A 17,800-nucleotide genomic window follows, 5' to 3' on the forward strand; every position below is an offset into this window, starting at 1 on the left:
GGCAGTTAGAATGGGCGCAGGCCACCCAACCAGCTCGGTGCCTGGAGTCCTTGAGGGCCCCACTGGAAGAACCCGCTCCCCCTTCCGCAGGACCTGGGTTCAAGGCCTGGCTCCGGTACTTCCTAACTGTGTGGCTGGGGTTCTCGGAGACATTCACATCCTGGGCCTCTTGCGTTCCAGCCAGGCGGCCTGGGTGGCTCGGGAGGGGGGTATCGAGTCCCACCTCGTCCCTCATCCTCCCGCTTCTCATGGGGAAAGTAGAGGTGATGGTTCCTGTCCGGCAGCACATCTTGGGGTCAGGAGGAATGCATTTTGTCAGGCAGCACAGACATTTCTGCCTGCCTAGTGCCCTCCCACTTCTCCTATGACATGGAACTGATACCCTGCCAAGGCGGAGGCCCCAGGTGGTGTGGGGACCCACAAGACAGGGAATGGAAGGTCCCTTCGGGCTCTGGGTGGGTACAAATATAGGGCTGCCGCTGTTGTCGGAGTGGCACTCACTCACCGACTGGGGCCTCTGTGCTCCTCGCTGAGCCAGCCATGCCACTTCCACGTCCGAGATGGGTTCTGTTAGGATGGGCACCTCATCTTTTGTGTGCTGAAAAATAAACAGCTCTCCATCTGACCGGCTGTCTGCTTGAGAGGTATGTGGGCTTCCTTCATCATCCATCCACAAACGGGCTGTGGCGGGACAGACGCATCACTGGCCTGGCCTGGAGGATGGTGAGGAGAGCTTCCTAGAAGGGGTGATCTCTGAAATGAGGCAGGAGGAGGGAGGAGCCGCTACCTCTGCACTCAGGCAGGTTACTTGCCTGAGCCTCAGTTTCAGGCTCTGTAAAAGGGGCCCGATAATACTCAGAGGGAAGGGCGAGGAGGCTTAAATGGGATGATGGATGTAAGAAAACTGACAAATGCCTCATACCTCTTCGGTGTCTTGGAAGTAGCAGCTACTGTGCCAGGCTGGGAAGCTGTGTGGTGAATTGAACTTCTTTTTCAAGGGTCTTTTCCTTGGGTGGTTGACACCTGTTACTTAGTATAACCGAGTGTCCCGATTTAGGAAAAAGTCCAGCTGTAACCCAGCGTGAAGTGAAAAAGCATTGGAGTCCTTTCTCTCTGTCTCCAGTGGGTAACGGGAAGGCCTTTACCCACGGGAAATGGGGCAGAAGACCCCAGAATGAAAATTCTTCCCATGTACCCCACCTCCCCCAGGGCTTATGCCTGTTAGATGGGTTTCCTTTGTCCTTGGACTTTGCAAAACTAGATAGTGAAGGACTTAAGGGCACTGCCCCAGAGTAAATTTCACTTTCCCTCCACTGGTGCCATCATTAATTTTTAACTGTGTGTTGAGCACCTACAGCATGCGAGATGATGGAGATTCTCTGTGCAGACAGGGTCCCAGCCCTGGTAAAGCTCATAATGCTTGTGGGGTGGGGGAAGGGATCAACATAAACAAAATAACAACAAACTGCAGTACCATGAAGGGAGGGGCGCCTGGGTGGCTCAGTCAATTAAGTGTCCACCTTTGGCTCAGATCATGGTCCCGGGGTCCTAGGATAAAGCCCCATGTTGGGCTCCTTGCTCAGTGGAGCATCTGGTTCTTCTTCTCCCTCTGCCTGCTGCTCCCCCTGCTTGTGCACGCTCTTTCTCTCTCTCTCTCTGTCAAATAGATAAGTGAAATCTTTAAAAAAAAAAAAATACCATAAGAGGAAAAATGGAGTGTATAACAGAGACTTTGAGGGGCTACTTAAAGCAGTCGGGACACTGGAGGACGTGGTGATTTAAGCTGAGTTCTGAAGCCGGAACTGGCCACGGGAGGAGTAGAGATGAGGAAAGAATGTTCCAGATAGAGGGGATAGCAGCTGTAAAGATCTTGAGGGAGGGGAGAAACTTGAGAATCTGAGGAACTGAGTGAAGGCCAGAGAAGTTGGGGCCTGAGTGAATGGGGTGGGGAGCAGCATGAGATGAGGGTCAGGGGTGGGCAGGAGCCATGGGTGGACGGGTAAAGGGACTGTCCTTGCAGAGTTTCAAGCAAGAGAATAGCAAGATCAGAATTTCCTTTTAAAGGTTCGGTCTGGGCGCTGAGAGGGCCAGAGCAGAAGCAGGAGGCCGCCAGGAGCTGTCGCTGTGACCCCAGGCAGCCACCTCACCCCTCTGAGCCAGTTCCTGCACACATGTGTGTGGCCGTGGGAACCAAATATGGGAATGAACAGACGTGCGCTGCAGGAAGCTGCAAATTGTATAAACGCAGGGGATTCCAGATCCCACTGGAAGTGGCGGGTCCTCTGGGAAACTTCCGCGTTAGACTTCTCGGAGGTGGGGAGGCAGAGCGCTGGGTACCTGGAGTCCCCACCTGAGCGCCCCACATCTGAGATGGCCTGCGGCCTGCTTTTCCAGCCCGGATCCCAGCTGCTGGGGAGAGGGCACCTGCTTGACCCCCTTGCCCCTTGAGACTGAAGGTGGAGGGATGGGTCACCTTCCTGGTGTTTGACTAGCCCTGAGCCTCCGGAATCTTCTGAAATGCTCTGCCTTAAAGAGGAAGGCTAAGAGGAAGGGGAAAATGAGACAGGAGACACCTGCTCTTTTTTTTTTTTTTTTAATCCCACCTCCCCCCACCGCAATCTTTCTAGCGCGGATGGGGAGACTTACTTGAGGCACCTAAGGACCCCTGGAGGGGGGGGGAGGGGGACCTCTCTCTTGACAGGTGTGGTCCAAATTAGGGGCAGGAGCCTAATCCCCACCCCCGCTATCTGGCAGCTCTCCCTGATGGGAGACTCGGGCTTCCCGGGAGGAGGGGCTGCGCGGGGGGCGGGCGGGCGGGCGGGGGGGGGGGGGCCTCCACCCTCCCGGTCCCGGGCCTCCCCGCGGCCCATCAGGCCCCGCCCGAGGTGGCGCGTCGTGGGCCCGCCCCGGCCCGCCCGTCGCGGTGGCCTTGGTGGCCGCGGCCCGGCGTCGGGGCGCAGCATGCGGAGCGGTGGCCGCCGGCGGGGGCTGGGGCTGGGGCTGGGGCTGCGGCTCGGGCTGGGGCTGCGGCTGCGGCTGCGGCTGCGGCTGGGGCTGGGGCGTCGCGTTGCATAAGGGATGCGGGGGAGGGGGCGGAGGGAGGCGGCCCCCCTCCCGCCGCGGGCCGGTCCTGGGCCGGTCTCGGTGTCCCGGCCGGGGCGGGGCGCGCGGCGGCGCCGGGGCCGCTTCCCCCTTCTCCCCATTCGCGCGGGAGCCATGGAGGCGCTGAGGGAGTCCGTGCTGCACTTGGCTCTGCAGATGTCGACCTACAAGCGGGCCACGCTGGACGAGGAGGACCTGGTGGACTCGCTGTCGGAGGGCGAGGTGTACCCCAACGGCCTACAGGTAGGACCCGGCCCGGGCATGCGCGCTGCGGCGCCCCCATCCCCCCATCCCCCCCATCCCTCCCCCATCCGGGGAGGACCCCACCCTGCCGCCCCGCTCTGGGCTCCGTGGGGCCCTAGCACCTCCGAGGTGCCGGGCTCCCTCCCCCCCCGGGGCCCTCCCCAGCCCTGGCTGTCCCCCAATCCCCTGCCACCTGCTAATGGGACTAGAGCCCCTTGGCAGAGCTGAAGCGCCCTACAGAACCAAACCGGACCGATTACCTTTCCCATGCAAGGCAGCCCCTGAGTGCTGGGGGACTTGCCCAGGGTCACACAGTCCAATAATGGCAGAGTTTAAAACTGTCCCCGTTTTAGCGTGGAAAACTCTGTGTCCCGGGAAACCTCAGTTCTGAGCAAACCAGGATGGTTGGTTACCCGCTCTGGTGGGCGTGACCCCATTCTTCCCTTTGCCCCCAGTACCTGAATTTCCTGCCATCTTCTGCACCCCCCACCCTTTTCCCTGGCCCTCTGCAGCCTATTCATGAAACCCAATTCCTCCCCTCCCCAGGGTCTGTCTCCGGGTGGGACTCACACATGCCACCGCCTCCCTACCTTGTGGCAGAGCAGTGAGCACAGCTGCTTCCTGCTCTTCTCTCCCTGCGGGGCTGAGCTGGGACAGTATTGAACGGGACCTCAGCCCTGCTGGGGTTTGCACCCAGGCAGGTGGGGGGGATGGAGTTGGAAGTGTCAGGGACCCCAGGGGGGCCCTTGAGCTGGCTCCTGAGAAACCAGCACAGAGAGAGGAGCAGGACATCTCAGTCCAGGAGGACTTCTGCCAAGATGACCAAGGGAGGCGTTGGGGAACGTGTTGGGGCCACCCGGTGAACTGACACCACATCACAACTCACCCAGAGGATAAGCTTAGGGCGCGTGGAAACTCAGGCTGCCAGGCCCAACCCTACTCAGGCATACCTCTTAGAAGCTGGAATAATAATACCAGTAAAGGAAAGCAGCACTGATGGAGTCCTTCCTCCGGGCTAGGTAAGTAGGCCCAGGGACATCTGAACTCACGACTCCAAGTGGTCTGCCCACTGGGATATGGCACCCTTACCCATCTCATCTCCCTTAACTTTCAGGACCACCCCCATGAGCTGTAAGGATTACTGTTCCCATGAGGAAACCGGGGGTCTGAATGGGGATACAACTCGCCTTAGGTCGCAGAGCTAGAAATCTGGGAGTGAGAGATCGACCCAGTCTGTCTAGAACCTCTTCCCTGGGACCCTGCTTGAGAGGCTAAATCCAGCAGGAAATTAGATTTCTGTGGCAGGCACTTTTCCCTTCGCAAATCAAAACAGAATCTAATCAGCGATCTTTTCAGTGTCATCTTGCACAGAAGGTTCTAAATATATCAGCACAAAAGCATTTCAGAATTCACAACAAAATAATAGGCCATGTTGTCATCACCATACCATGACAGTAACCCACATGGGGATAGCCTTTTTCATGTCACTAAGTGTGTTCATCTGCCCTGGGGCTCTCAGCAGAGTGGAAGCAGCCCAGTCTCTGAAGCTGGGGTCCCCGGTGTGAATTCTGACTCTGCTCATGGTCTTGGGTGAGCTGGTTAATCACTAAAAGCACAGTTCTTTCATCTCTAAAATGGGAGTTAGAAAAAGTAAATGTAGTGCCTCTTATGGGGCCTGCTAGGATTATTGTTTTTATGACCCATGAGGAAAGGGCCCCTTGGCTATATTACAGATGATGAAGCTGAGTGTCAGAGAGGTTAGGGATGTTCCGGTGGTCACGGGGCTGTCATGTATTTTGGAGCGCAGTGTTGCTGTTTCTACACCAATCTGCCAAACTGGGTACATTGTCCACTTTTTATACAGTCAAAGCCAAAAAGGTTGCCCCAAGGACTTGGGGGCATTTCTCTGGGTACCCAATCTGACTTCCCTTGAGCCTCCGTGACTTCCCCAAAGCAAGTGTGAACTTTGACTCTAGAACTTGTTCACCTTATTAAGAAGCAGAGTTTTCTATTAATTCTGTTTTAACTCATGGGAGTGTTTTTCCTCCCAGTATAAAAATGTTACATGCTTATTTGTGGGGGGAAAAAAAGAGTCAAGTGTAAAAAAAAAAAGACTTAAAAAGAAACTGTAATCCCACCACTTGGAGATAACTCCTTCTGGTTTTCCACATTTGCACATGTATATTTATAAACATAATTGAGCTCACTCTTAAGTACATGATGTTGTGCTGCGCTTTTTTTCATTTAATGCCACTTCATGAGCATTTTTCTTGTTGTTTAAAAATTCCCAAAACATGCTGCCATTAAAAATTATAATGCCATGGGGTGCTTGGCTGCCTCAGTCAGTAGAGCATGTGACTCCTGATCTTGGGGTCATGAGTTTGAGCCCCATGTTGGCCATAGAGGTTCCCTAAATAAATGAATGTAAAAAAGTGATAGTGCTTCACAGTACCAGTATATAAAAATATATGTACTCGGTATGCTAAGGTTGGACAATAGGCCCAGTAACTAAAATTGTAGGTAACCATCGTTTAGCATTTGGATAATTTCCTATAGGCTGATGCTAGAAATGCAACTGCTCCTTCAAATTTAAGATTTTTAAAGTGGCCCCTCAATCCCCTCCCCCAGATCTCCCTCTTTTACAGGCAACTATAAAAATAAGCTACTTGATTTTTCATGATTTTGAAGCTGGTTCTGGAACTCCAAAGTTAATCAATCATACCAATACCAGTAAATGAAAACCTCCATCTCTCCACCAAATTTGCCAGCTTCATTATTAAATAATGCTGAGCAAGTACCACATTTAGCTGGAGCCACACTCTACGGGTGCTGCACCTTAAAGGCTTTTTCTTTTCCTTTTTCTCATATTTAGGCCCAAGTTAATTGTGATCCACTAAAATTAGTCACAACAGACCGACCGCCAGATTTAAAGCCAGATAACCCCAAGGCCTCAGCCTGGCCTCTGATGGGCTGTGAAACCTGAAAGCAGATCACGTAAACAGCTTTTTTTGTTGTTGTTAAATGGGGATAATATTACTAATCAACAATTGTTGCCAAGATTGAAATGAGGCCGTGTAAGTGAAAACATTGTGCATGGTGCACAGAAAATGGATTTCGTTGCTGTTGGGATTATTACTGTGACTCACCAGGCGGGAGGTCTCAGCAATGCCCTAAATATAACCGCTTTACGCTCCGGAGCCTCTGCTCTGCTCACACCAGCTGCCTGCACCCCCCCACCCCCCACTACATCCCCCAGCACACACCATTTCAGTGGCTCAGAGGGAATCAGCTAAGGTGATACCTGCAGCCCAAGCTGGGGAGCAGGCGGCCATGACTGCTACCAAAGCCTTTGAGACTCATCCTGTTGCTTGTAAAAATGAGCTTCTTCAAGAGAAGGGAAAGCTGGGATATTTCATCTTAGTGGTGTTTTTTTCTCATCCCCTCCCCCTCTGCCACACACAGGGGTGTCCTTCAAGAGTGATTTCAGGGACGTGACCACTTAGTACTTTAAGAAGACCTCTGTGCTCACCAGGAGGCTGTTTGGGCTACTCCACCTGTTTGAGCCTTATACTCCTGGCTTTTGAATTTTTCTAGAATCTGAGATGGTCAGACCTGGGTCCTTATCTAGCTTCCTCATTTTAAAGATAAGAGACTGAGGTCCAGAAGTGGCCCAGCGAGACACATACGGGGGCTTGATAAAGTCAAGGCTGATCTTTGACCTCCTTTTTCCCATGCCATGGGCAGCTGGGTGTTCCTCCTGGGAAACAAAGAGAGCTGGAAAGTACTTCTTCTAAAGTACTTCTAGACTGGTTCCTGTGTGGATGGAAGGAGTTCCTCTCCCACAGCAGGTACTATTTAATGGCTGTTGTTGGTCATTGGAAGAGAGGCAGGCTTGGGGGCCAGGGGACAGGTAGGCCTCAGGGAAGAGGTGGTGAGGACAAGACATTATAGTATTGCTCAGCTGGGAGTCCACTGTGTAAAATCTTTACTGGGGGCACCTGGTTGGCTCAGACAGTTAAGCATCTGCCTTCGGCTCAAGTCATGATGCCAGGGTGCCGGGATTGAGTCCCACATCACGTTCCCAGCTCAGCGGGGTATCTGCTTCTCCTTCTACCCGTCCCCACCAGTTTGTGATCTGTCTCTCTTTCTCACACTCTCCCTCTCAAATAAACAAATAAATAATCTTTTTTTTTTTTTTCCTGGAAAAAGTGCCCCCAACCTAACCCTTTCATGATGGCAGGGTCCTGCACTAGGCTGAGCTGTCATGGTCTATCTGCTCTGAGAGGCTGACTTGAAGCAGCAGCCTGGTCTCCCTGCCAGCCCTCATGGGGTGGCCAGGCTCTTGGGCTGCAGGAGGTGGGCTCCCTGCCAAACCCTTGGCCAGACTGACTCCTGTTTGCCTCTCTACACAGCCCAGGTCGCTGGGGGACCTGGCAGTGGCTCAACCAGAACCTCTGCCTCTCCTCCCAGCCCCCTGCTTCCTCTGAAAACCAAGCTTTGCCCCACTCCCCACCAGGCTTATCTCCTGGGCCTCAGGCAGCTGTGTCCCATGTCCCGTCCTTGCCTGCAGAACTCGTTCTTGCTGTAAGCCTAGGTGAGCCAAGCACTCACTTCTGTAACCGAATATTTATCCCTCGTTAGGGCTTTGTTCCCTTGGCTCTGGAAGCCCTGGGAACCCCCAGGCTGGACAGCTCAACTGTTTCTCTGTCTCTGTGTCTGTTTCTCTCTCTTTCTTTGGCTCTATGTCTTGCCTCCTCTGTTCCCTCTCCACCTCCCTCTTTTGAGGGCATCCTTTCCCTTTGGTCTCGTTCTTTCTCTGCCTCACATGACAATAAATGGGATATTAAGCCCACCCGTGAGCTGAGCATTTACAGTAATTCTCAGCTCCATCTCCCAAGTGTGAGCTCTGCTTCTTGGCTGATGGCCACTCCCAGTTACCTCTCCTGAGACAGGCAGAGTGGGCTGCCTGCCACTAATCCTCCCACCCTCGGAGCCGCTGTAGACCAGTCTCTGGTGATCAACATGCCCTCGTTTCCAAAAGGAAAGTGAGAAGTCACTTGTGTCCTGCCCTTGCTGTGACCTCATCTTGCTGGATGCTCTGAAGGAGGCAGGGCAGGGACCGCGGGGCTCAGAGAGAAATGCCTGGCGGCCTGGGCCTGTCCACTGCACCAGAAATTGGTTGGCTTCTACCAGAGAGGCTCTGGGGGGCTTCTCCGGCCACAGGGGGATGCCTCTGGATTCCTGTGCCCTCACAGAGGAGGCTTGTCAAAATACCAGCAGGCCCTCAGCCAGTCCCTACGAGCTGAGCAAAGAACATTACAAAGGTTAAAAACCCTTTTTTCAAATTCTGTTTGCCATTTCTTCCAGGAACTGAATTTCTAATTTAATTCGGACTTAATTCTGATTCCCTTTTGCAGTGAACACCATCTGTTTGCTTGACGCTAAACAATGAGGCTCAACTTGACTTTCTGCTCCTCCGGGGCAACACAGCCTTTGGGCCGAGGCTGCGGGTTCTGGAGAGACATGGGTTTTCTCACTGTTCTCCCTCCTCCCCCACTTCCTGTGTTTCTTCTGGAGCTGATACTGGGACCTGCTCTGCAGGACCTCGTGAAGACAGAGTACCATCATCCAGCAACAAGATGGAGTTAACGCAGCACCACGCACATAGAAAGCACTCGAGTGTTAGCTACCTTTATGCCTCCTCTTCCTGCCCTCTGTTCCTTTCATCTTCTCCCTTCCGCTCCCCTTTCCCTCCCTTTCACCTGATTCCCTGTACCCGGGTGGTGCTCCCTCGGCAGATGCAAAAGGTGAGGTGTGCCTGCCTTCCCAGGCCTGACAGCTGTGCTCCCTGGCTTCTGAGAGCCAACACCAGGTGGAGGGTACCCCGTAAACCAAGGTCCCTCTCCCTGCCTCTTTGCCTGTCACCCCCTCTCCCCCGGCGCTGGGTCATGATACGGGGACATGAGGGCCCTCGGGAGGAGGCAGCCGGGGAGACAGGCCAGGGGCAGGGTGGCAGGAAGAATGTAGTCAGTACCTGTCTCACATCCTCTGGGACGCCTCTGAATAGCAATTCCCAAGGGGAATTGTGGGAGAGATGGATGCTGAGGAAGAAGCGCTTTAGAAACCTTCCGGTGCTGGGAACATGCTCGCGCCGCCCCAGGTGGACTCTGCACCCCACCTCCCAGCCCAGAGTTTTAACTTCCCAACAGTAGCATGGGTAGAAGCTTCGTTGCTCACTTTTTGTTTGTTTGTTTGTTTTTCCTATTTCTCACATTTTTTAAACTGTTCTTCGGAAAGGGGTTTGGGTCAGTGGCAACCTTTCTTCTACCTGACACAGCTGTCCAGGTATCGGAGCCCCCTGGCCCTCCTCGGAAATATGACTAGGCCCCAAGTTCCTTTTGTTGGTTTTAGAACATGATTTTTTTTTTCCACAAAACGTTCTCATGTTCCCCTTTCTCTGGTGCGGCAGTTCCCAGTCATTTCCGGCCCAGAAAGTAAGTACGTGGTGAGGACCACGAGGCCGCAGGGTGCCCTTCCCTAAAGGGACCGACCTCAGATCCCCAAGTGCCAGCGTGAGGCTCCCTTAGGGCTGTGACCTGGCTCCCGGGGACAGCCACCCCTCGGCTTTGGGTGGGGGGCACTTGCTGGTCAGAGGCTGAGCTTCCTCATCTCCCCTGGTGGCTCCCCGTGCCCGACCCCCCGGGTCACCCCGCCTGCATGCCCACACCCCCACGGGGTCCCTTAGGATCTAGCCTCACCTCACCTCCCCTCCCCTCCCCTTCCCCGTTCACCTGGCCAGCTCCTGCTTACGCCTCGAGACCCAGCGCAGGCCTCCCCAGCTCCAGGAAGCCTTCCCTGACTGCTGGGCTGTGAGCAGCTGAAACCAGGGAGTCAGCCTTCCTCTCAGCATTCCCAACATGACCTTGACATGACTGCGATGTCACTGAGCCGAGCCCCACCTTCAGGGGACCCCTCCTGCCCTGCGGCCCCAGCTTTTGCAGGAAGCACCTCTTGCGATGGAGGCGAGCCCGGAGCTGGCCTCGGGTGTGGAGGCCTGGGCTGAGGGCTCTGAGTGCCGTTGGCCAGTGTGTCCCTCCTCGGCCTGGAGGGCCCTGCCACGCCCTCCACTTCCTCTCATTGTGCCTCCCTTCCTGTTTAGCTAGACTGGTAGGCTGGGGACATTTTTCCTCCCTTTGAGGACCTGCCTGAATGGAGGGCTCGCTCCACTGCATCTCCCCTGGCATCTCCCAGACCCAAGTCTCTGATCCCCTGCTGGGCTCCAGGATCGACAGACTTGGGTTCAAACCTCAGCTCTCCCATTTAGCTGTGTGACAAGGGGCAGGGGCCTCACCCGTGAACTCGTTTCCTTATCTGTAGAGAGAACCAGTAACACAGCCCTCTCAGGACTGGCAGGGGTAATGAGCAAAGGATGTCCGCACGCCTGGGAAGCGTGAGCTGTGGCTGTGTCATCCCGGCCCGCCGGTGTGGGGGCTCCGAGAAGAGCCCAGCTGGACGCTCACTGGATGCCTGCAAGCCCAAACATCCTGTTCTTTTTTGAACTCCTTACTGGAGAAACAGGGAAAAGCTGTTCCTTTTTTTTTCCTTCTACCCATATCGGGTAACACAAAAAACACAAGTCCGGCTGGGTTGAGCTGCTTGAGTCTGGTGTTTAGGAGCTAATCCGAGCTGCTGAGCAGGGTGGCGGTTCCTTTCCTGGATTAGGACCGATCTGTGGGAACCGGACCACCCCTGAGGCAGGAGGGCGGCCCTGATGGCTCCCCGGGGCCTGGGCCTGCCTCGGAGCCCCTTGCTCCTGGGGAAGGGGGGCCCTGGGTTCACGTCATCCCCGCCCCTCCTGCCTCCTTCCCTGCAGGTGAACTTCCGCAGCCCCCGGAGTGGCCAGAGGTGCTGGGCTGCGCGGACCCCGGTGGAGAAGCGGCTGGTGGTGCTGGTGGCACTTCTGGCGGCAGGACTGGTGGCCTGCTTGGCGGCGCTGGGCGTTCAATACCGGACAAGTAGGTGCCTCTGGGTTTCTTCGCGGGCTTGACTCACCCCTGCCCTCGGCTCTGTCCACCTGTGCCAGGGGGCTTCCCTGATCAAGCTGGGACTGGCCTCCCGGGCCAAGGAGAGAGCGAGGTCCAGATGGCCCGGTGCTGAGATGGACAGAGCCATAGGAGGAGAGCGTGGGTGGTGTAGAGGGTTTGGACATGAGTCCAAACAAACACTGGCCCAGCAATGTATTGTCTGTGTGATCTTGGACAAGTCACTTAATCTCCCAGAGCCTGTGTCTTCTCTACTGTGAATGGGGAAGATGGTGCCCCCTTTGGGGCTGGCTCTGAGGATTAGAGACAATGTCTGTCACATATCTGGTGCCTACCAGGACTTCTTTAATTAGCTCTGGGTGCTGTTGTTGTTAGGACGTGAGCTGATGAGACACACAGTCTGGCACTGTCTGCCATCAATCGTAGCTTCTGTTTACTTCATACTTTCCATGGACCAAATACTACACCTCTTCTTTACAAACATAATCTCATTTCCTCCTCACAGCAACCCTATGAAGTGTGGTTACTTTGGGCCCCATTTTACATCTGAGGAAGCTGAGGCCGGGAGACTAGGTGACTTGCTCAAGGTTACGCGGCTGGTGCACAAGGGAAGGGGCAACTGGATTTCAACGCAGGCTGGCAGGCCCCACCTGCCTTTGTAGTTGTGGTGTACCCCGGTGTGTGTTAGGATCCCTAGAAGAGCTGGCCGCTGTGGGCCGCATCTGTATGCGTTGTAACCACATTTCTGTGTCCTGCCTCGTTGAGCAGTAAGATGGGACCCATCTGGTCCTGCCGCCGGGGGTCTGAGGCTGGCTCTCTGTGTCTGGCTAGAGTATGCAGCCGAGTACCTCGTGTAGAGTTGATGTTCAGTAGGCACTTGTGGAACTGGGAAGGGCAGAGCCAAGCTAAACAAGGATGGGGAGTCCAGCCAATTCCAAGATCTCTCACATTCTTGTGCCCCAACATCTAGCTTTCCAATGGCAGGTGGCCCATCTGGTGGAGCAGCCCTGGGGCCTTTGCTCAGGGTCCAACCCCACTGACCTGGTCACCTGGCCACTCATCCCATCAGAGAGATTATTCCAGGATCTGGGAACATTCACCCCAGGCTGCACTGAGCCTTCCCCATTGTAAAGTTGCGGGCCTGCAGGTAGTCATGCTAGACCAGGAGGGGGAAGGAGTTTGAGGGCCTGGAGAGAGGGCAGGGCCTCACCTCAGTCATCCTTACATCCCCCGTGTCAGGCAGCCCAGCAGCCAGTGTTGCCCTGATACTGCCACAGGAGATCCCACAAACTAGAAGGGAGCTCCCGAGGGCTGGATCCTAGTGCTCGGGCCCACAGGTGGGCCGACAGGGAGCAGTCTTGCTTCGGCCTCTATCTCAGCCCCCTCTGGGGTGCAAGAGGGGTTTCCTCAGCCTAGACTGGGATGAAAGGACCGTTCCCCGCTGGGTGACTCTGAGCCAGGGATCTGCTGAGCCCTGAGCCAACCATGTGTCTTCATTGGCTGCCTAGGCCTGGGAAAGCAGTGGCCACCCCAGAAATTGCCAGTTACCTCATGACTGCCAGCAGTGCTGCCATTGGCCACACCTGAGCAAACATCAGGCTGGTCAAAGCACATTCTCCGATGATTCTGAAAGACCCGTCTCAAAGTCATGTCTCGGCCCTTAAACATGTATTTATCTGCTTTCCCACTGCACCCCCTCTCCAGAAACTTGCAGGTCCTTTACAAACAGCGGCAGTAAAACACAGATTATCTCAGAAAATATTCTTAAGTGTCTTACTCAGTGTTGAGGCCCAGTACTGTCCAGACAAGTGTCTGAACTAGATCTGGGGCTGTTCCTTCCTCTTGGCTGGCCATGCACATCCTTAAAGGAAGAAATACTTTCTACCTCTGCAGGTGGTGACCAAGTGCTGGACGAGGCTCATTTCATTCACTCTCTCATTTGTTCTGCAAACACATATTGGACAGCTGCTAGGTGCCAAGGACAGTGCTGGGCAGAGGAAATGGAAATGCAAGTAAGGTGCTGGTCCTGCCCTCGAGCTCCCGTTCCAGCCTGGAGGGAGACAGGGAGCCAGCCATGACACAGCCCGGTCTGTCCTCATAGAGCACACATCCAGGCAGCTAGCACGGAGCCCAGCGAGCAACGAGGGTCTGGGGAGGTTTCCCCAAGGAGTCTGAGCCTGGGCTGAGTTTTGAAACCACTGACCTTGATGTTAGATGAGGAGGGCCTGGAAACAATTAATTGATCAAATACTTGTTAAGCCCTTGCTGGGTGGGAATAGCTGGTAAAGGATCTACAAACCACTAAGCAGTTAAACAACCAGTTATTATTGAAGCACCACCTCCGGGCCTTGCCTAGCGAAGTGGAGGCTTTGTGTCTAAGCCAGACAGAGAGCCAGCCTCAGACCCCTGGTGACAGGACCGGATGGGCCCCATCCTACGGCTCAGTGAGGCAGGACACAGAAATGTGCTTATGGCATGTACAGATGAGGCCCACAGAGGGGAGCTGGGCAGACCTCTAAGAGAACCACTTAGTAGGCCTCCATCAGGCCCTCAGCAGAACTCCTGGAAACTGGCTTCTTGTTCTGTTTTTAAACCCAAGTCCCTGGGCAGCCCCTGTGGCGCAGCGGTTTAGCGCCGCCTGCAGCCTGGGGTGTGATCCTGGCAGCCCGGGATCGAGTCCCGCGTCCCGCGTCGGGCTCCCTGCATGGAGCCTGCTTCGCCCTCTGCCTCTCTCTCTCTCTCTGTATCTCTATGAATAAATAAATAAAAATCCTTAAAATAAATAAATAAACCCAAGTCCCCTTTTGATAACCTCAAAAATCTATCAACCATAATCCCTCCCTCTATCCCCCTCTCACACACATGCACACACACCGGCACACCGACACTGACATGTCTTGTTCCCTGAGGATCACCCTCTTGCAGTCTTTCTTTGGGGCATTCCCAGCAGCCAAGGTTTCGTCAAGCCCAATTTCCTGCAGTATGTTGTGTAAAAACAATAGGTATTCTTTTCCCTTCCCAAATATGAAGTTCTATCATAATAGTGAATAGACTTTTTTAAAGGGCACAGAAATTCTCTCCCCCCACCCAAGCCACACACACACACACACACCTGCCGCCATAGATTCCAGTACATTCCACAGGTGAGGAGTGGGCCGTGCAGCTCGGCTTGAGACGGTCTCCTCTAGAGAGCTTCAGGGGCACCATATCCCTGCTAGTGCTTTTCTCTCTTTCATGCCTGCCAGCTCAGTATTTGTGATTGTTGTAAAGTCCGCTCCAAACAAGCGATCCCCTCAGAATAAAGTTACCTTGATTTTTTGGCGCCACATGGCTCCTCTGAGCCTTTCATCAGCGTGCCAGACTTTGTGCCTGTCATCAGATGTTAAAAAGCCCACAGGCCACCCCAGCCCCGCTGTGCTGTGTTAACCATGCATCCTTTCCTGCTTTCTGAAGGTTGGCCTGGGGACGTCAGGCCCAGCCACGAGGGCATCCATCATCACTGTGAAATTAGGCCCACCATGCTTCCTCGCCTCTAGATTGAGAAGCCCAGGCTTGAGGTCAGCTGCCCAAGGCCCACAGCCAGAATCAGAAAGCTGGGATTTGGGGATCCCTGGGTGGCGCAGCGGTTTGGCGCCTGCCTTTGGCCCAGGGCGCGATCCTGGAGACCCGGGATCGAATCCCACGTCGGGCTCCCGGTGCATGGAGCCTGCTTCTCCCTCTGCCTGTGTCTCTGCCTCTCTCTCTCTCTCTCTCTCTCTGACTATCATAAAAAAAAAAAAAAGAAAGAAAGCTGGGATTTGAACCCGGGTCTAAGAGCCTCTGGCCCCTGCCCTGCCACACTCCTCTCTGTGCAGTAGGGATGCTGAACTTGCCAGAAGGGCCACACCCGCCCCTGATGTGTCCAGCAAAGACTCAGTGAGAATAAATAGAGGGAACCCGGCCTTGGAGTTGCCGTAGCAGGCCAGAGCTGGCTCAGCTTCCCTCGCAGCCATGTGGCCGAGCCCCGTTCATGCACACAGAGCCTCAGTCTCCCCACCTTTAACTAGGGCATCACACCTGTCTCTGATGTCTGCAGTGAGGCCTGAATGAGATCACAAATGTATATCTAGTAGCCAGCATAGCCTGTGTCAGCTGAGGATCCAGCTGGGCCTGCATCCTTAGTCACAAAGGCTGGATCTCCTGCCACCTTGGGCTGGGCCACTGCCAAGGCCGCCCAGTTTGGTTTCTTTGCTGGAGCCCACTGACCAACACTGAGGCAGAGGTTGGCCCCTCTTGTCAGTGGTGTTTGAGGAGCCCTCCCCCGCTCTGCCCTAGATCCTATGAGAACTGGCTCAGAGGAAGCAGATTCGTGGGGGACACTCGTAGTATGTGGCAGCCCTCCCCACTGTCCACCTGCACTGACTACCATCCCTCCTTAGGGAGGCGCCTGACCGGTGGGGCTGCCCTGGACCCACCTGGCATCACTGGGATAACACCCCTCCAGGCCATGGGAGACAGAGTGGAGGAAGGATGGGGCTCCTACCCCACTGGCCATTGAACAAGCTACTTAGTTTCTCTGTGCCTCAGTTTCCTCGTATATAAAAACAGCCTTGAGCAAAATGGCCACTTTGGTTTGTTTCGTCTTCATTTCTTTCAGAGTCAGTGAGATAACTCTCCTGCCTTATTCTCAGCAGAAATGATTTTTCAATCTCTTCTGTACCTAATAGGCTGTCCTTCGCCCTAAGTCCTGGCACCAAATTGTCTGCATCACCCATTTGTCGTGGATTAAATATACTCAGTTTATGTTTGTAGAATGACCACCATTTCTCCTCCTCTTTTTTAACCTTTTTAAAATAAAATATCTGTATCCCCAGTGAAATTATTAGCTCTTGAAGGAAAGGATTATGACTTTTATATTCCTCACCCCCCCCACATACACACACACACAATCAGCACTCAGTGAAGAACCTAGAAGATAGTAATTATTTTGTTGAATGAATGAACACATGAACAAATGAATCAATTTGTTGAGCATCAGGGAATTAAAAAAAATCAATGAATATTTGTGAATATTAATGTTCAGAGAAACACCTTGGTTCTTGGTGCTTTTCAAGCCACAGAAAGCATTTTAGGCAGCTAAACAGAGTCTTATTTTACAAGCCAAGAAATTGTAAATCTACTGAAATCATTTCTCCGTAGAAGTCTCGCAACCATCCAGTTCTGTGTGGTCAGGGCTGGGGTAGGGGCATGGCACCCCAGGCCACCTGCGCTGTATTCCCACGGCCTTCTTCTCCCTGCCCATCACTGGCCTTTTGTCCTTGACCCCTGCCAGGAACCCCCCCAGTGTGCCTAAGTGAAGCCTGCATCTCAGTGACCAGCTCCATCTTGAGTTCCATGGACCCCACGGTGGACCCCTGCCAGGACTTCTTCACCTATGCCTGTGGAGGCTGGATCAAAGCCAACCCCGTACCTGATGGCCACTCACGCTGGGGGACTTTCAGCAACCTCTGGGAGCACAACCAGGCCATCATCAAGCACCTCCTTGGTAAGTACCCAGCAGGGAGACCAGCAAATGGGCTGCAGAGGAGAGCGGCCAGCTGGACTTACCTGGCCAGGCCTGGTTAAAGGAAGAGCTTGATGCAATGGGCAGACCAGAGGCTTTGGAGTAAGTGAAGCCCAGTTAGAATGGCTGCTCTGTCAGCTGTTGTGTGGCCCTGAGTAAGTCACTTGTATCTGAGCCTCAGTTTCTTTATCTATAAAAATGAGACTAGGGCAGCCCCAGTGACGCAGCCGTTTGGTGCCGCCTGCAGCCTGGGATGTGATCCTGGAGACCCGGGATCGAGTCCCACATCCAGCTCCCTGCATGGAGCCTGCTTCTCCCTCTCCCTCTGCCTGTGTCTCTGCCTCTCTCCCTGTGTCTATGAATAAATAAATAAAATCTTTTTAAAAAATGAGACTAATACACGGGGAGGAAGGAACAGCACAGGGAGTATAGTTAGTGGTGTTGTAATAGTGTTGGGTGGTGACAGGCGGTAGGCACACTTGTGGTGAGCATAGCACAGTGTATAGATCTGTCGAATCACGGTGTTGTACGCTTGAAGCTAATATAATGTGGTGCATCAAATATATGTCAATTAAACATTTTTTTTAATGGGACTAGTAATACCCAAACCTCAGAGTTTTGAGATCTATAGAGCACATGTGTAAAGGGTTCTCATGGTACGTGTGGCTGGTAGCTGTGGTCCTTTTGTGGCTTCAAGCTGTGGCTTTGTTTTGACTGGCTTTGGCGATGAGCTTTGAAAGCTGTGAGCCCGGGCACCTGAGTGGCTCAGTTGGTTAAGCATTTGCCTTCCATTCAGGTGATGATCCTAGGATCCCAGGATCCTGAGATCAAGCCCAACATTGGGCTCCCTGCTCAGCGGGGAGTCTGCTTT

At 54.0% G+C, this 17,800-nt stretch overlaps 1 protein-coding gene across 2 annotated transcripts in view; it reads left to right on the plus strand.

Annotated features, from left to right (window-relative positions):
- Positions 1 to 17,800, plus strand: part of ECE1 (endothelin converting enzyme 1) — a 115,203-nt gene that overhangs the window by 51,701 nt on the left and 45,702 nt on the right. Inside the window, exons 2-4 of one of the 2 annotated variants that reach the window (XM_072827953.1) lie at positions 3,259 to 3,345; positions 11,219 to 11,360; positions 16,699 to 16,911. In XM_072827953.1, coding sequence (XP_072684054.1) covers positions 3,259 to 3,345; positions 11,219 to 11,360; positions 16,699 to 16,911 — 442 coding nt within the window. Of the gene's footprint in view, positions 1 to 3,151; positions 3,346 to 11,218; positions 11,361 to 16,698; positions 16,912 to 17,800 lie in introns of those variants that run through there. The other variant, XM_072827952.1, reaches the window with a different exon arrangement.

Source organism: Canis lupus, chromosome 5 (assembly GCF_048164855.1).
Source record: "Canis lupus baileyi chromosome 5, mCanLup2.hap1, whole genome shotgun sequence".
Lineage (NCBI taxonomy): Eukaryota > Metazoa > Chordata > Mammalia > Carnivora > Canidae > Canis > Canis lupus.